Raw genomic sequence first — 19,058 nt, 5'->3', positions numbered from 1 at the left:
TTTTTGTTTTCATTTTTAGACATGGTCTTATGTAGCCCAGGCTAGCCTGGAACTCACCATACAGCCAAGGGTGAATATGAGCTTCAGATCCTCCTACATATACCTCTCTCCAGTGCTGACTACAGTCAGCCACCAAACCTGGCTTTAGGTGGTGCTAGCGATAGACCCCAGGGCTTTCTGTTCAACAAGCACTTCACCAGAGAAGCTACATGCCATCACTGACTTTTTAAAGACAGAAAAGCCCATCAATATATAAAAGAAAAGTAGAAAAGTCTCCAAGTAACTGAGGCTACAGTTCCAAGGCCCCAGAAAGGCTAATGGGTCGGTGAGACGGCAGTCTGCCAGGGCGGCTTTGCCAGGGCCAAGCTTGCTACTGTTTTTCTTCTTCTCTAGTTTTGATGTTTTATTTTTGTTGTTGTTGTTGTTTTGTTTTTTTTTTTGTTTTTTTTTTTTTGAGACAGGATCTCATTAAGTAGCCTTGGATGATCTAGAAGTCACTATTGTAGACCAGGCTGGCCATGAATCACTGAGGTCCACCTGCTTCTACCATGAATTTTTGGCAATCCTCCTGCCTCAGATTCCCAAGTGCTGGGATTGTAAGTGTGAACTATCATGCCCTTAACACTATCTTTATTTAAAATTGATGCCACTACTCTGGACAACTCCATGTCCACTTTCTGGGAACAAGTGACTTTGCCTCAGGTTTCCGGAAGCCAAACCTAAAATGAGACATCAACACAACCTAAGCTCATTCTCCAGACCAAACACTTTAGACTTGAGGTTCTTCAGTTCTCCTTGTATCTTATGAGTTCTTCTGTTGCTATCACGGACTTCACACAGAATGGCCAGGTCCTGATTTCCATGAGTACTCATGGTTGCCTAGAGAGTTGAGAAAAAAGAGAGAAAGAATTATGGCACTAGCTAAGGGAGAGAAATCACACCACGAAGAGCTATGCTGGCTCCCGTTTTACATACAATAAATGCAGTACTAAGATTCTTCAGTGATGCTTTTTTTTCCCCCCTTTGGTTTTTCGAGACAGGTTTTTCTCTGTGTAGTCCTGGCTGTCCTGGAACTCACTCTGTAGACCAGGCTGGCCTCGAACTCAGAAATCTGCCTGCCTCTGCCTCCCAAGTGCTGGGATTAAAGGCGTGTGCACCACCACTACCCGACTCAGTGATGCATTTTTAAATGAAAACATTTAATTGGTCAAAGCATTTGGGAGAAGGCAAAAAGATCAAGAGTTCCAGGTTATCCTTGGCTACCTATGCAGTGTGAGGACAGCATGGCTGACAAGAAACCATCTCAAACCATACACACACACACGCACACGCACACGCACCACGCACACACACGGGCAGAGAGAAGCTTTGAGATAGAGATTATTAAAGATTATTAAATAACTAACAGTGGGCAAAAGGATCAATACAGCATTGGTGAGGTCGCTCAGTGGTTAGTACAGGCACTTGCCACCAAGCCTGAGTTGGGTCCGCAGGAGCCACATGGTGGACCAGTGAACAGAAAGGAGTACCCTGACCTCCACACATTCACCATGGCAAACGCCTGCACATGTAAATAAACAAATGTCAGCAAAATATTTTTAAAAAACAAGACCAATCATAGCATTATTGGTAAATTTGCCAAAAATGACAGGAAGTGTCATTTTTTTTTTCCTATTTGTTCAGAACACAGCAACTATTTAGGACTTACGGTGACTGTTAAATCTCTACTGAAGCTCTTAAGGCAGACTAGATACTAAAAGGGGTCTGGAAAACTACTTCATTACTCAGTCATTTCCCACTTTAAAAGTAGACAATTCTTCGGGCTAGAGAAATGGTTCTGTGGTTAAGAGCACTGACTGCTCTTCTAGAGGACATGGGTTCAATTCCCAGCACCCACGTGGCAGCTCAGAGTTGTCTGTAACTCCAGTTCCAGGGGATCCCACACCCTCACACAGACACATATGCAAACAAATAAAATAAAAATGAATATAATAATTTCAACACCCCCCCACAGAGAAAATCTTTTTTGAAAATTTGAGAAGGAGGGGGAGAAGAGAGAGAGAGAGAGAAGAGAGAGAGAGAGAGAGAGAGAAGAACAAAATAAAACCCAAACAATTCTTTTGAGAGTGTGTGTGCATTCAGCCATGCACACACGCATGAAGGGCTACACTATGGCCAGCTCATCCCTGGGTCTCCTGTCTTCTTCTCAGCCCTGGGTTGCAGATGGACGTCTGTGTCTTGGCTTTCATGTGGGTGCTGGGGACCTAAACTCAGGTCATAATGCTTGCACAGCCAGCAACTTTTACTCACTGAGCCGTCTGCCCAGCCTCCTTTTCCTGGACACACTTAATTCTTTTAATTTAGTTGAATTGGGAGAGGTGATAATTTGTAAGTTTATGTCTGTTTTTGTGTTTTCAACAAAGTGTTCCTGCTGAACTAATGTTCAGAGAGGGTTCAAGGATACTTACTGATCTGTTGTTCACGTAAGGACAAAGCACAGTCTATTGGTTTTGTAATGCTGGAGGTCAAGCCAGTGCCCTGTTCTTCCACACACCTTACTGAAATCTACATCTCACCCTTGGGCATCTTTCTGAGGAACCACGTGACCACCTTTCCACACTCCTATCCTGATTTCCCTTTCCTACCGCAGGAGCAACAGTACCTTATAGAGCATTTGCTCCAGCTCTCTCAGCTTCTGTCGGAGAACCTTAATGTCTGTCTTGAAGCCTTCTACTTCCAGGATTCGTCGATGCTCCAAGGCCTGATAGCGTTTTGTCATTATCTGTAAGCGCTTGCCCATCTTGTTGGAACGGTCCTAAAAATGGATGAGGAAGAGTGCATGAAGAGGAGGCTCTCCTCAGCAGCCTGCAGGGTCTACTCAGCCCAAGTGTCAAACACCACACACCTTGAAGATCTCTCTCCTCACTCCTTCCTCCTCCCGAATTCGAGCAAGTTCCTCTTCTAGGGAAATGCACTGTTCTTGGTACATGTTGGAGAGCTTTTTCTCTTGCATTAGCTTATCCTTAAGAGACTGTAGGCCAAAGGGATGAAAAGTTTCAATGTTCAGTCCTATAATCAAATTTGTAATTCAAAAGAGCACTGGGGTAAAGAAGGGAGGAAAAGATTTTCAGAGCAAATCTGCAGAAACAGATGTGAGCCCCAGAGTCCTGCTATAGCTATAGTTTCCTGTCTGTCCTTTCTCCAAATTACATAAGCAGATAGTCTTTAAAATGCAATGATCCAGGTGTCGAGTAGGATTACTATTACTGTAATGAAACACCATGCCCAAAGCAACTGGGGAAGGCAAGGGTTTATCTGGCTTACATGTCCACATCCTGTCTGTCAACGAGGGATGTCAGAACAGGACATTATGTATTTTAGCTCTTTATTTATTTATTTATTTATTTTTATTTTATTTATTTTTTTTTTTTTTTTTGGTTTTTCGAGACAGGGTTTCTCTGTGTAGCCCTGGCTGTCCTGGAACTCACTCTGTAGACCAGGCTGGCCTCGAACTCAGAAATCCGCCTGCCTCTGCCTCCCAAGTGCTGGAACTAAAGGTGTGCGCCACCACTGCCCAGCCCAAAAGCACCAGACTTAAGAGGATGTCCCTAGGTCCTTTTCTGAAGCAGAATTCCAACAAGTAATACAATCCTTATATAAGTTTCTTATTGATATAAAATTACATGAATTTCCTTGTTCACTAAAATATAAACAAAAAAAAAAAAAAAAAAAAAAAAAAGACTAATTTACAGTGCTATACCCACAGTCTATTCCATAAGTTGAATCAGGAAATGAATGAATGAATGACATGTGATATTTTGTCTTCTTTTTCAGACAGAGTCTTACTCCACAGTCTGGTCTTGAATTCTGTCTAGCTTAGTATCGCAAATTCTCAATTACCATCATGATCAGGTACTCTTGGTTATGTATTTCATGACATTATTGCTAGTTAGCTTCATCAACTGAATGAATCTTTACATAACAATGTATAGGCTCTTTGAAATTCTCCGAGTCTCTAACAGACTCTCAAACTCAACATGCAGCAAGGAGGACCTTGAATTTTCAATCACCTGTCTCTAATCTCTCAAATGCTGGGATTACAGGCATGAGTCATCACACCTGGTTTTACGCAGTGCTAAAGATCAAATCCAGGGCCTCAGTATTTTATGCACGAATTCTATCAACTGAGCTTTAACTTAACTCCAAGGAATTCTGAATTTCTCAACTGTTCCAGGAAAAGAATGACATTACCTTAATATATTCATTTTGAGCGTGATGACTCTCATGTAAAATGGGAACAACTTTTCCAAGTTTGTCTTCTTTCCTCTTACACTGCACTCTACATTGCTTAATCTTTGACAGCAGGTGATCCTTCTCAAGCATCCAGACCTTCTCTTTATTTTGGTTCTCAAATTTTAGTTGTAGAAAGTCCTTGGTGCTCTCATAGAGCAGTTCTTGGGTGTGATGGAGACTATGAAAGAAAGAAGAGTTGTGAGCATGGGTGCACTGCACGGCTCAGTCACTGCACAGATCAATCCAAGGCCATTCCAAAGAAGACTGCAGTTCTTTAAAAACTGTACTTTTTTTTTTTTTTTTTTTTTTGAGACAGGGTTTCTCTGTGTAGCCCTGGCTGTCCTCGAACTCAGAGATCCACCTGCCTCTGCCTCCCAAGTGCTGGGGTTAAAGGCATGCGCCACCACCACCTGGCAAAATTGTACAATATGAACTTTGAAATACTAGCAGTTTTTAAAACATACATACAGTTTGATCACTGACACCCTTACATGCTTTATTAGGTGAAGTGTCTGGTATATATTATGCTCCCTGGTTCAGATTCATCTTTATAAAAACTTGCTTGAGTGTTAATTTGAGAATTCAGCTTAAAAAGATGGTTATTTACATACTGGAAAACTGATAAAAAATATAAAAAATTTGGGCTGGAGAGATGGCTCAGTGAGTGACTGAGACTACATACTGCTCTGACCTCTTGTGGATGTTATAGGCAATTGCACTCATAAATACACAGACTCATAGATACGCATACAGTTAAAAACTAAAATAAATCTTATTTTGCTTATTTTTGAATCACATTTTATGAGCTGAGAATATAGCTTTGTGGTTTAGTGCTTGCTTTGCATATGTGAAGCCCCTCATTTAATACCCAATATTCTCCCAAAAATAAATAAACAGCCAGGCATTGTGGTGTGTGTCTTTAATCCCAGCACTTGGGAGGCAGACAGATCTCTATGAGTTCAAGGCCATCCAAGAGTAAGACCCTGTCTCAAAAATACCCCAAACCCAAAAATGAATAAATGAATAAAATTAGGGCTGGGAATATAACTCAATTGGTACAGTGTTTGCCCAGAACATACAAGGTCCTGAGTTCAATCCTCAGCACTTCATAAATGGGCTATAGAGGAGTGTTCCTGTAAGCCTCGCACTTGGACGGTAGAGACCGGAGTCTAAGTTGTTCAAGGTAATCCTTGGTTACATAGGGATTTTGAGACCAGCCTGGCTAGAGACTCTGTCTCAAAAATAAACAAATTTGGGGCTGAAGAGGTGGCTCAATGGTTAAAACCATTTGCTAATTTTCTAGAGGACCCAGGTTCAATTCCCAGCACCCAAATGGAAGTTCACAACCATCTGTAACTCCAGTTCCATGGAATCTGACATTCCTTCTGGCCTCCTCAGGCACCAGGCATGCAAAGTGATACACTGACAAACATGCAGCCAAAACATGCATACACAAAAAAAATAAATCATAAATATTAAAAAAAATAAAAAAGCTCAGAAGGTAAAGTGCTTGCTGTGTAAGCATGAAGACTTGAGTTTTCCTCCAGAAGCCAATAAAAACCTAATAACTTTAGCAGGGGAGATGAAGACAAGCAACCCCGGGGGGCGGGCTTCCTGGCCAGCAGCTGAACTTAATCACCCTGCTCCAGGGCAATGAGACACAGGGGTCTCAGAAGACAAGAATCAGCACCCAAGGGTGACCATTGGCTTCATACAACATACACATATATCCCTATACACTTATATACACACCCACATTTTAAAGAGGAGACTAGCATGGTGATGGGTGCCCTTAATTGGGAAGGCAGAAACAGGAGCCCTGTGTTTTCAAGGCCAACCTCCACTAAATAGAGAGTGCTAAGCCAGGCAGAACTACATAGTGAGAACCTGTCTGAAAAGTAAAAATAAAATAAAAATGAATTAAGCATGTTTAACGGGGAAAAGAGATGGTTAGGAACAACTTAACAAAGCTCGTCAAGCCAGGGGATGGTGGCGCATGCCTTTGATCCTAGCACTTGGAAGGCAGAAGCAGGCGGATCTCTGAGTTCCAGACAATGGTCTACAGAGCAAATTCCAGGACAGTCAAGGCTACAGAGGGAAACTATCGAAAACAAACAAACAAACAAACCCAAACCCACATCTTGTGCCTATGCTACACATAGGGTGAGACTGAGGCCAAACAGAAGGAAGCTAGGGAACAGAGACATGAGAATGCCACATGGTGGGAGGGAGGCTGTCATAAAGACATACTAGTCTTTATGGAAATGTGGATTTGGTCTGAGTAAGTCTTCAGCTCAAGACTTGCTGTGCCTAGTCATGTCCCTGCTAAAACCAACTGTTCCTTAAATCATTAGTCTGACCAAAGCACAAACTAAACTAAAGCAACACAGGAGAGGCTGAGGCAGTAGGTGCCCAGACTTGAACTGGGTTCTTACACAAAAGTAGTGAGTGACTGCTCTTAACCATTGAGCCATCTCTCCATCCCTATAACCATCAATCTTATTTTTATTTCTGATGAACCCAGAACTCAATACACGCTAGGCCAGGCCACTACGACTGAACTCACACTGAAGACAACGTTGCCACTGAACTCAGAGATCACAAGCCTCTGCCTCCCAAGTGCTGGGATTAGAGGTGTGTGCCACCGTCACCTGGCTAAGATTTTTTTAAATGTGTACCTGTGTGAGTTTATCTGTATGATGTACTTGTTGAACACCTCTGGAGATCAGAGGTGCCAGATCCCCTAGGAACTGGAGTTACAGATTGTGTGAGCCACCTAATGTATGTGCTGGGAACTGAACCCAGATCCTCTGTAAGAGCAGTGCTTACAACAGCTGAGTCATCTCTTAAGCCATTCAGAAAAACAAGATGCCTGTTAGCTCGGTATTTCTTGAGTCCCCACCTCTTGGTCAGCTCCTTGATTTTCTCTTGATGTCTCTGGTGCTGAACTTGGATCTCCTCAATTTGGATCCGTCTGTCCTCCATGAGCCCTTCAACTTGTTCTCTAGAAAGCTTTGTCTGCTCTCCCAGCTGCGCCTGAAGTGCTTCCACCTACATGGGCCGAGAGGAGTGAGTTACCATTCCTGCTTCTATGACTTCGGATCTTGGATCTCTGAAGTGAGCCCTTCCTAGACACAAAGGAAAACCGGGGTGGTGGTGGTGGTGGTGGTGGTGGTGGTGGTGATATGTGGACCAAAAAAGACAAATCTCAGTTCTGATCTATTTGTGTATGTATGTTGTACATGCTTGTGTTCTGTTCATACCTGTGTGTGTACATGTGAATGGAAGTAAAGTGTCTCCTCCAGTTACTCTCCACCTTATTTCTTAAAACATGGATTCTCACAGAACTAGAGCTCACCAATTGCCCGAGCTGAATGCCCAGTGAGCTCCAGGGATCTGCCTTTCTTCACTCCCCCAGGACAGGGTATACACATGTGTTGCCAGCCCGGATTTTCCTAGATTCGTTCTCATTCATTCTCTCTCTCTCTCTCTCTCTCTCTCTCTCTCTTTTAAAAAGTATGCAAATGAAATAAATGTGTGTGTGTGTGAATGTTTTGCCTAGGCATATGTTAGCCTCGGGTGTGCCTGGTGCCTGCCATGGAGGTCAGAAGAGGGCATCAGAGTGACAGGAGGTTGTCAGTTGTCATGTGGGTGCTCAGAATTGAACCTGGGTCTTGTGCAAGAGCAGCCAGTGTTCCTAACTGCTGAGCCACTGCTCCAGCCCCACCTTGGCTCTTTGCTGTGAGTGCTAGGGACTTGGGCTCAGGCCCTCACACTTCTTGACATGCACTTCAGCAGCCGAACCATCTCACTAACTCTTAGTCCTTTTTATTTAATGCCTTATAAATGGTATTAATCTGCACAAGCACCAACAATTTGTTCACACCCAGCTGGTCTCTACATCACACACAGTGAAAGCTGTAGCCTACTTCTCCCAACCCCAGTATTCTTACTTCATTGTCTCCTTCTGGACTTAGAGGACTCTCTCCCTTTTAAGATGCCCTACTTAGTTGGGCAGTGGTGGCACATGTCTCTAATCCCAGCACTTTGGAGGCAGAGGCAGGTGGATCTCTGTGAGTTTGAGGTAAGCTTGTTCTACAGAGAGAGTTCCAGGACAGCCAGGGCCACACAGAGAAACCCTGTCTCAAGACAAGACAAGAAAAGACAAGACAAGATGTCCTAGTTACACAGACACACAGTGACAAAATGGGTGTGATGTAATTTCCTTCTTGGGGTCTGGCTGTATTGACTTTTGAGAATTGGCCAAAGGTAGAAATAATGTTTAAGTTAATGGACTGCTCCCCCAATAGGGACAGGAACTTTCCTAATGACATACATGTCCTAGTAGTAAGATAATGGTTTATTATTTTCCTAGATTTTAGAATACATGCACTAAATAAATGAACATAACCCCAATGCTGACTTGTCAAACAGACACATGTCCCTGTGCTATTCTCTCTATGGTCCTCGAGCTGATCACAAAGTAAATTCTAGCCAGGCACGGTGGCCTCAGCACTCAAGAGGCAGAAGCAGGAGGATCTCTGTGAGTTCCTGACTAGCCAGGGCTATATGATGAAACCTTGTTGCAAAACAAAAAACAAAACAAATGGTAATTCTTATTTTAGAATGGTTTGTTAGATAGGACTTAGCATATGAACTAAAAAGGTTGCTGGAAGCATTCTAGAATGTTCAAATAAAAAATAATGATTTTAAAGTAAAGTATAAGTGCTAAGAGGTTATTTATCCTCTCTTGAGAAATCCACATCTATGGCAGGGCATGCATTACTGTTTTCCCTTGCCTCCTTCCAAATATACAACCACATACAACGCACCCATATGAACACACACACACACACACACACACACACCACCACCACCACCACCACCACCACCACCACCACCACCACCAAAATCCTACACTAAACAAAATTTCATTCCCTGTATACTTCCAGATCTGTACAGTGATGGGCTACCTGCAGCAGTATAGTGGACTACTGAACTATAGTTTTCCAGTCTTGTGATGATATTCCTAAGAATATTTTAAGTCTAAGAATAAATGAGAAAACCATCTTGGGAAAGCTGGTCTCTGCACACTCAGCTCAACCATAAATTCCTAGTGTAAACTGTCTGGACCAGTCATAAATTCTATACACTGTGTCTATGACCTAAAGGTTATGAGAACTGCCTGACCACTTAACTGCTATCTCTCTGCTTCTGTAAACAATACTTTCATGTCCACACTGCCTTTTTGTATATGTGCACAATTGCTTTTAAAAACTCCAACAAATTGGAAGCAGTGAGTAAAGCTTCCATATGACTTAGTCAGGTATCTTGAGAGTCTTGTTCTTCACGTACCCCAGAACAGCAGAAATAAAGCTTCCACATGACTTAGTCAGGCATCTTGGGAGTCTTGTTCTTCATGTACCCCAGAACAGCAGACTCCCTCCTCCCATCTCATATCTCTTAGAGGGGAGGAGATAGATAGACAGAGTTTGCTAGGTAGCCATACTTGGTCTGCTGTTCCCTACATAGAGCCCAGCAGACCTTAAATTTATGTCAATCTTCCTGCCTCAGGCTCCTACGTGTTGGGATTACAGGAGTGTGCCACTATGTAGGACTTTCTCTCCTACATTAATGTTCAGACTTAAATCTGTATTAAAACTACCTCTAAACCAGGTGTGGTGGCACATGTCTTTAATCCCAGAGGCAGGTGGATCTCAGAGTGTGAAGCCAGCCTGGTCTACACAGTGACCACCCAGGGCTGTGCAAAGACCTTGTCTCAAAACAAAAGAAAGCGAAACTCAAAACAAAAACAACGAAAAAAACCATCTCTAACTTTGCTAGAAAAGAAAGTGCTTAAATATTAAGAATGATCTCAATTGTCTTGGCTTCATCATGCCTGAATGCAATCCAGGTGCAAAGGGATAGTTCTCATATAATAACAGTAAGGATACATTACACACTGCTCAATGTGTGGAGAGAAACCGCCTTGGTCTGTCAAGTTTAGGGTGTCACCTGCAGGAGGAGTGTCTCTATGTCCCTCTGGTAGCGCTCAGCAATGTCCTCCTTGTCCTTTATTCTTACTCGTCTTTTGCTTACTCCAGGATCTAAAATAGGAAACAAAGTTCATCAAAAACTCCACTTAGCTCTTCTTTCTGCTTCTGCTACTCAAGCACCAGCATAGACCTTGAGGGAGTTTCGTTTCCTTTACCTGCAAGAGAAGGAAAAGAACACACCAGAGACCTACAGTGCTTGATTCCCAGACAGAAGTTTCTTATGGGAATTTTGCAGTTGCAAATTTTGGAGTTGCAAATAGTTCCTCAATAAAAACTCAAATTTAAACACTTAGGTTTTGACATACTACACGATTTTCCGAAGGAAGAGTAACAAGCAACAAAAAGTGAATATGTTTGCTAGAGCCTGGGTAGGGCATGGAGGAGCAGTTGGGAGGATGGCTAATGGTGCAGGGGTGTGGCTAGAGCCTGGGTAGGGCATGGAGGAGCAGTTGGGAGGATGGCTGATGGTGCAGGGGTGTGGCTAGAGCCTGGCGAGGGCATGGAGGAGCAGTTGGGAGGATGGCTGATGGTGCAGGGGTGTGGCTAGAGCCTGGGAAGGGCATGAAGGAGGAACGGTGTGGGGAGAATGGCTGATGGTGTAGAGGCACCTAACTTGCTGGAAAAACGTCTAATGGTTTCTAGCACAGTAGCATAACTATGGCAAACAACTGAATATGTAAAAATAGCTAGCAGTACACAGTGCTTATACAAGGTGATGGCTATCTACCAGTTACCCTGTCATTAGTACACTGTCTCAACAAGGTGAAGACACCAGACACAGATCTCTGGCGCTGACACACATCCGTACATACATGCTTCCATATGAACAACACAACAACAAACCTCCCTGCATTAAACAATAGTTCACTCCTTCCATAGTTGTAGAAGTGTATGGTAGTAGCCTGCCAGAGACATTGTTATGAATGCCAGTCACTCTCTCTGTCACTCCACAGTGGGATTTTCAACTCAACGTCAGAGAAAACGTCTAGCATGGTGTTTACCTGCTTTGGCAGCTGAAGGCTCACACACATCCACAGCCTGGATAGTCTTCTGGAGAATGCTGACCTAAAGAACGAGGTGTAAAAGTGGGTTCAGTGTCTGTGAAACTGCAGGTTTTAGCCTTAGCTTTACAGATCTAACATTTTTAAGTTAAACAGGTCAAAACTAATATATGATCATGTAAACACATCACATGGATTTGAAAGGTAGCATGGTCAAAGTAACATTTTTCTTTCTTTTTTTTTTTTTTTTTGCTAAAATCCAATGTCAACACAAAATAATTACCAATAAATAAATTCACACTGCAACTTAACAAAATATATTTTTAAAAGTGCTTTTGAGCAGGGTGTGGTGGTGTATATCTTTAATCCCAGCATTTGGATAGCAGTCACTATGAGTTTGAGGTCAGCCTGGTCTATATATCGACTTCCAGGCCAGCCAAGGGGTACAAAGGGAGTCCTTGTCTGAAAATATACCCCTTCCTCAAAAAAGTAAAGTGCCCTTTGATAAGAACATTAGGAAAATAGTAAAAAATATGCACATTAGGTATATACCATAATGCTACAGATGAACTTTATACAACTTTATACAGATGAAAGCAGCCACGCAAGGAGGTGTGCCCTCAGATTCCAAGTATGAGGCCACACTGGGTCACCTGCTGGTCAGATTTGCTGGGGCTACATATTTAGACTGTGTGTGTGTGTGTGTGTGTGTGTGATGTTGTTTTGTTTGTTTTAACACAAAAAGTAAAAATTTGACCCACATCTTTACTTATTTTATGTGTGTTTTGCCTTCATACATGCATGTGTACATGTTCATGCCTGGTATACTCAGATCCTCTAGAATTGGAGTTATAGATGGTTGTGAGCCACCATGTGGGTGCTGGAAACTTCACCCAGGTCCTCTGCAAGAATAAGTGCTTTTAACAACTGGGCCATCTCTCAAGCCCCCAAGGTCTACATCTTTAGTCCCAGTACTTAGGAGGCTGAGGCAGGTGGATCTTTGTGAGCCTGAGACCAGCCTGGTCTACAAAGGGAGTTCCAGGACAGCCAGGGCTACACAGTGAGACAGTGTCTCAAAAAATAAACCCATAAAATGTAACAAAACAAACCAAACAAACAAACAAAACCCAAACCTAAAATAGGGGGCTGGAGAGATGCTCCAGTGGTTAAAAGCTTTGATTGTTCTTCCAGAGGTCCTGGGTTCAATTCTCAGTACCCACATGGCAGCTCAAAACTGTCTAATAAGTCCAAGATCTGACACTTTTACATAAATATAAATGCAGGCAAACACCACTGCACATAAAATAAACATAAATTATTTTTAAAAATTGGAATATGCTGGAAGTGGTGGTGCACGCCTTCAGTCCCAGCACTCATGAGACAGAGGCAGGGAGATTTTCTTTTTTTTTTTTTTTTTTTTTTGATTTTTTTGAGACAGGGTCTCTCTGTGTAGCCATGGCTGTCCTGGAACTCACTCTGTAGACCAGGCTGGCCTCGAACTCAGAAATCCACCTGCCTCTGCCTCCCAAGTGCTGGGATTAAGGGCCTGCGCCACCACTGCCCGGCATGGCAGGCAGATTTCTTGAGGTCAAGGTCAGCCTAGTCTACAAAGCAAGTTCGAAGACAACCAGATCTACACGGAGAAACCTGTTTCCAAAAAAACAAAAAGAAAAGAAATAAAAAATTAAAATAGTACATACATACTCGTAAATATTTTACTAGGAAAAAAGATATATATTTATACTATTCTATAATACATATATGTTATATAAATATTGTATTATTTATGATTCCTCTCTGGGGATAGATTAGGGGAACTATCAGTTTTATATAATGGACTTCTGTCTGTGTGGGGTTTTGTTGTTGTTGTTTTGGTTCTTTTGAGACCAGATCTCATAGAACGCAGGCTGGCCATGAGCTCCTGATATTTCCATCTCCACCTCCCAAGCGCTGGGATTAAAGTGTGTCTCACCATCTGTGTGTTTTTGATAAAGACCATTATTAATTTATAATAAGTATAAAAATATTTGAAAAGAAATTAAGTATTGAAGTGTCTCCTTCACAAAGACTAGCTTTGCTTTCCTCTCTAATCTCCGCAAAGGCACCTGCGGGTCTCAGCTTTAGTTTGCCCTTGTTCTCTCTGGTACAGTCCTGGGGATGAACAAGAGCCTCGCGCTTGCACAGCAAGGACTCTGCCAGTGAGCTGTGGCCAAACCCTAGGCTTTAGGTTTCTTTCTTCCTTACCAAAAAAACCCAAAGTACACTTATTCACCAACAATGATATAATTTGGCATTAAAACATATAATGAAATCAAATCAACATTTTTCTCCGTGTTTTCAAATTCCTGGCAAGTTACTCTCAAGTTATTCCTGAGAGTCGGGACTCATCAGTATCTATAGGGATTCTGAGTTTTCAGAATTATGACACTTTGAATATACTTCTAATAATGTTTACAATCTATTTTCAATAGCAAAAAGTTTAGTAGCATTTACAAAGAACTACACACAAAAGCATAATATAAAATTAAGGTCTCCTAGTAATGTGACAGTCCCCTCCCCTGCAAAAATGACTATTGAAGACTTATTTGCACTGAAAATGTGTTATACCTTGACAGAACATTCAGATTTTTTTTAAATTTTATGTGTACAGGTGTTTTGCCTGTGTACATGTCTAAGAGTGTATCTGATTCCCTGGAACGAAGTTACAGATGGTTGTGAGCTGCTATGTGGGTGCTTAGAACCAAACCCAGGTCCTCTGGAAGAACAGAATGTGTTCTTAACTGCTAGACCATCTCTCCAGTCCCTTGTCATTTTCTTCATATTAAAAGAAAAAAATCTTCAAAAGGTTTTTGCAGAGAAGAGCTTTAAACCTCCAGCAGATACTGGCTGGCTCACTGCTCTCCGTGACATGTCTGTGGCAAGTAGAGATGTTCTGACTAAGGACCCTCACCTGTGTCTTGCAAAGGTCACACTCATTATACCACAGCAGAAATACTTACTTTGTGGGGAGGCTCCTTATGAAAATAGGTCACTTCACCAGTGTCTGGTCCCACAAGAGCTAACAGATTCTGAATCTTTTTCTTGTCTTCCAGTTCCCTGCAATTCTCATTAAAAAAAATAATAATAAAAAAAGATAAACATTATACACCCCAGTAAGTAACTGTTTCTATTTAAAAGGTTTCCCTTCTGACCAGTTGTGGTAGAGCACGCCTTTAGTGGCAGCACAAAGGAGGCAGAGGCAGGAAGATCTCTGGGAGTTCAATGCCAGCCTGGTCTACACACTGAGTTCTAAACTAGCCAGAACTATACAGTAGTCTAAAACAAAACAACAAAATAGGATTCAAAAGATTTCTTTCCTTTTTTTTAAAAAAAAAAAATTTATTTATTTTATGTATGTAAGAACACTGTCACTGTCTTCAGACACACCAGAAGAGGGCATCGGATCCCATTACAGATGGTTATGAGCCACCATGTGGTTGCTGGGAATTGAACTCAGGACCTCTGGAAGAGCAGTCTGTGCTCTTAATCACTGAGTCATCTCTACAGCTCCAAAAGATTTCTTGATTTTTAATTTTTTTTGAGACAGTCTCACATATCCCAGGTCATCCTTGAGCTTGTCGTGGAGTCAAGGATAACTCAGATCCTTGATTGTGCTGTCTGCCTTAGAGATAACAGGCCTATGCCACCATACCCAGTTTACACAGTGCTAGGAACAAACCAAGAGCTTTGTGCACCCAATGTAAACATTCTACAACTGAGCTATATCCCCAGCTTCCCATGTTTAAAAATGACTATACCCACAAGTTAAAAATGAAAAAAGATCTATACCTCAGCTCCAGCTATTGAAAGATTAAGTATTCCAATTCAGGAATTCAAAGACAGGGCCAGGGAATAATTTCTTAGCTGTTTCTAGAAGAGTACATTAATTGGTCTTCCTTTTCAGCACTGATTGGAAATACAGCCTGCACATGGCTCACAGTCCACTCTCCCTTGAGAACTGCTCAAGAGAAAAGAAACTTGCTTCCCTGCTTGTGCCTCCCATTCCTCAGGGACAGCCTGCCTTCAGTGCCTTCAGTGGGGCTGGGAGGGGGAATAAAAATCCATTCTTTTTGCCTCAGTTCAGATGGCTCTGAAAAGCCATTCAGCTTCAGAGCCCCTGTGGTATCAACGGGGACCTGCTGTAACCAAATCACAAAGTTCTCCATCTGCCCAGCCAGTCTCCAGTCTCCCCTTGTTTCCTCAGAGGCAGATCTCTCTTGTTCCTCTCCTGCTAGCATACTCCCAGCAAACATCCTGGAAAAAAATCCCACAGTGCAGTTTGTTTCCCAAGGTGTTTCCCAAGGCACGAAACCTAACAGCTAATGTCAGGAACAGTTCAAGGAAGCAAACTCTGAACAGGGATTTTTCAGAGCTAATGACACAGATGATTATAGAACAGCCTGTTCCTAAGAGCAGGGAAGGGGAGGAATTAATGGGTATTGGCTAAACAATTAGAATAATCAAGAAGGAAAATAGGTGGCCACCCTCCTCCAAAACAAACAAACAAACAAACAAACACCATAAAGATAACTCCACAATCTGTGCCCAGCAAGATGACTCAGTGAATTAATGTGCTCATTGTACAAAACTTGGCACTGGTTCATTCCCCGAAACCCATGGTAGAAGAAAAGAAATGATTCCTAAAAGTTGTCCAGAAGAGTCTTATCTTTTAGGACAAGACCCTGTTTTTCCACAAGTGCCTCATTAAAGGGTCTATGGCTATCTATATCTTCTAGTAGTCACACTAGGGAAAATACAAGACTCATGTACTTCAAGGCCTGCTGGGTACAGAGCCTCAGGAGATGCTGTTACCTGGTAACCTAAAGCACTATCATGGCACCAGGTGTATGGGGACCATCCTAGTAATCAAATTTTGGCCCAGATCTAGTTCACAGTGAGTCTACTAGATTTTCAGACTCATTTCCCAGTTTCCAATGTCTAATTAGAAGGCACACACTTGGTAGTTGGCACAACTTCCAAATTAGGGAATTGGGGTTTTTTGGTTGTTTGGTTTTGTTTTGTTTTTTTTTTTTCAGAGGTATGCCAATGGGAAACTTCTCAAACTAGCCTTCCCTACTTGGTCAAAAAGACAGAGGATAAAAGACTCTGGAGGAAGTGCACACAAATTCTTTTCTTCATTCATTACATAACCTATACAAAAGCAAATGGATTCTGGACAACTCCAAAGGAGGTTTCAATGCCAGATGAGTTTTTGCTAGAGCAGATTAATTGGGTCTCAGGTACATGGACTAATGAGGGAAATGCCTTAGTTTCGATCCCCTCCCCCAACCACGAAGAAGAGGATGACTGTAGATAAATTTCATCATTTAAGTGTAACTCAGAGTTTTCATTTTAACATTTCCCTTCTATTCAATACCTGATTCTTTTCTTTTTTAAAAATATTTTTATTAGTGCTTTGTATACATGTGTGCATATTTACAATGTCCTCAGAGGCTAGAACATGACATGAAGTCCCCTGGAGCTGGAGGTAAAGGTGGTTATGAGCTGCAGAATATGGATGCTGGGGACCAAACTCAGGTCCCTTGCAAGAGCAATACACACTCTTAACCACTGAGACAGTACCTGATTCTTAGTCGGTCATTTTCTGAGTAGAGTCGTAAAACATGTTCCCTTTCCTGGAAGAGGCAGACCTGCATATCACTTAGGGCTTTCTGCAGTTCAGCAATCTCTTCCTCCCTTTGCTGCAAGTTCCACTCAAGTTTATGCTGGGAAAAAAAATAGAGTAGTTGAAAACATTAGGTCTCAAAGGAAACTTCTTAGTGGATATGAAGGAGTTGGTTGAAATTTGATCAAACTGTGAGCCCCAAGACTGTGTTATTTACTGATAATAAAAACAAAAATAAAACCAAAACTGTTCCTAGTTGTAGTGTGGCTCAGCCCTTAGCACATACCTTTAATCCCAAACAATGAAGGCAAAGTTAGTTTGTAGAAGGAAGCAGCTGTGTTTGAAAATGTCTGATTGAATGGTGGACAAAATGACAGATTAGAGACGAATCAGAGAAATATGAGACAGAACAGAGTGTGCCCAGCTCTCGAGGAGAAAGAGGAAAAGGGAAGCCATTTAAGAGGCAGTGAAGCAAAGGAGAGGAGAGCAGTTTTACTGGAGAATTTTACAGAGACAGGTTTGCAGAGAGAACAAGCTAGACACAGATGAGAACAGAATGAGCCAGAGAATGAGAAGGAACTACAAGATTAGAACAGATTGCCAGAGTTAGTTTGAAGCCAAGCAGAGCAATTAAGGAGAGGTAGAGAGAAAGAAGACAGGTTGAATCAGTCAGCTTGGAAAGGAGTTTGAGATAGAACAGCTAAGTTGAGCCAGCCAGCCAGAGAAGAACTAGAAAAGGTTAGCTTATTCAGCAGCAAGTCTCAAAGGCTGAAAACATTCTAGGCTTAGACTAGATTGTACAGAGGCTAGAAGCTTCCAGGACTAGGCCTAGGTTAGCAGAAGGAAGCAGTAAGTTTCCAATACAACTATTAATACAGGAGAATAAAGATACTTTTACAGGTTCGTGTAGGAATATACCTGATAGTTTCACCAATAGAGAAATTAAGTAGCAGTATTTGTACACACATTTGAGCTAAAAAGCAAAAGGATGAGATGGGGGTATATCTCAGTGACAGAGCATCAGGTAAGTAGGATTCACCCTAGGTTCGATATCTATCACTAAAAGAAGGGAAGATGGAAGGGAAGGAGGGCAAAATGAAAAAGACAAGGTACAGGATTTGTGTGATTGGGAATTTCAAACATTAATGACTATGCCCTTAAGTTTTCTTTCATACCCTAATAGCATCAGCATTGAGAATGCCACGTGCTTCCTTCCTTCCCCACCCCCCTCTCTCTCTCTCTCTCTCTCTCTCTCTCTCTGTGTGTGTGTGTGTGTGTGTGTGTGTGTGTGTGTGTGTGACTCAGAAGTTGTCTTCCTCCCTTGCTTCACCAACTTATTGTTTGGGACAGGGTCTCTCCTTAAACTGAGAGTTCAGCATAGCCGTTCATCAAGGCTTGGTCAGTTGAGCTCCAGGATCCATGGGAATTTTCTCTCAATCTCTCTCTGTATGTCTCTGTCTCTCTCTTACCTGCTACTTCGCAAGCTTCTCTGTAGAGCTCTAACTTCTTCAGCAGGTCTTCATTCTCTGCCTCACAGCTGGCCATCTTCTTCTGATAATACTCCAGAAGCTCCTGAGACGGGCAAAGGACAGCCAGACGATCCTCCAGTGAAGGCAGGGGAGTTGACTCCACTGAGTCTGCCATTTTCTTCCACCTGTTGGTATCTGGCAAAGCCAAAGCCAGCACCACGTTTGGAGGCAATTGTTGTATTCTATGTGAAATTAGAACAGGCAATATAGTAAGTCCTCTGAACACTTGTAAAACATAATTTTTTAAATAAAAGAGGTGTTATAGGTGTTTTGTTTTGATACAGGGTCTTTCTATGTAGCCCTGGCTGGTCTAGACCTGGCTATGTAGACCAGGTTGGCTTTGGAATTCACAAAGACAGACCTGTATCTATCTTCCAAGTGCTGGGATTACAGCCATCAGTCACCAAATCTAGTGGTGTTAAGTGCTCATATGCACTGAAAGTTTGAGTCAACTGGTTAGTGAAAATTTTTATGAATTGTTTTTTAAGTACCAATGATTTAAAACTATATCTAA

General features: G+C 42.1%; 1 protein-coding gene across 1 annotated transcript; it reads right to left on the bottom strand.

The window, feature by feature from the left end:
• Positions 1 to 424: 424 nt before the first annotated feature.
• On the bottom strand, positions 425 to 18,674 carry LOC117702110 (coiled-coil domain-containing protein 77-like). The gene is made up of 10 exons (XM_034493418.2): positions 18,492 to 18,674; positions 16,973 to 17,115; positions 14,350 to 14,446; positions 11,351 to 11,414; positions 10,309 to 10,400; positions 7,196 to 7,344; positions 4,252 to 4,471; positions 2,906 to 3,031; positions 2,663 to 2,815; positions 425 to 879 (listed from the first exon to the last, which is right to left on the bottom strand). The coding sequence occupies exons 1-10, from the start codon at positions 18,657 to 18,659 to the stop codon at positions 733 to 735; spliced, it is 1,359 nt and encodes a 452-aa protein (XP_034349309.1). The 5' UTR covers positions 18,660 to 18,674; the 3' UTR covers positions 425 to 732.
• Between the last annotated feature and the right edge of the window lie 384 nt (positions 18,675 to 19,058).

This window comes from Arvicanthis niloticus, unplaced genomic scaffold, assembly GCF_011762505.2.
Source record: "Arvicanthis niloticus isolate mArvNil1 unplaced genomic scaffold, mArvNil1.pat.X pat_scaffold_468_arrow_ctg1, whole genome shotgun sequence".
Taxonomy (NCBI): domain Eukaryota; kingdom Metazoa; phylum Chordata; class Mammalia; order Rodentia; family Muridae; genus Arvicanthis; species Arvicanthis niloticus.
This window is presented reverse-complemented; position numbering and strand designations above follow the sequence as displayed.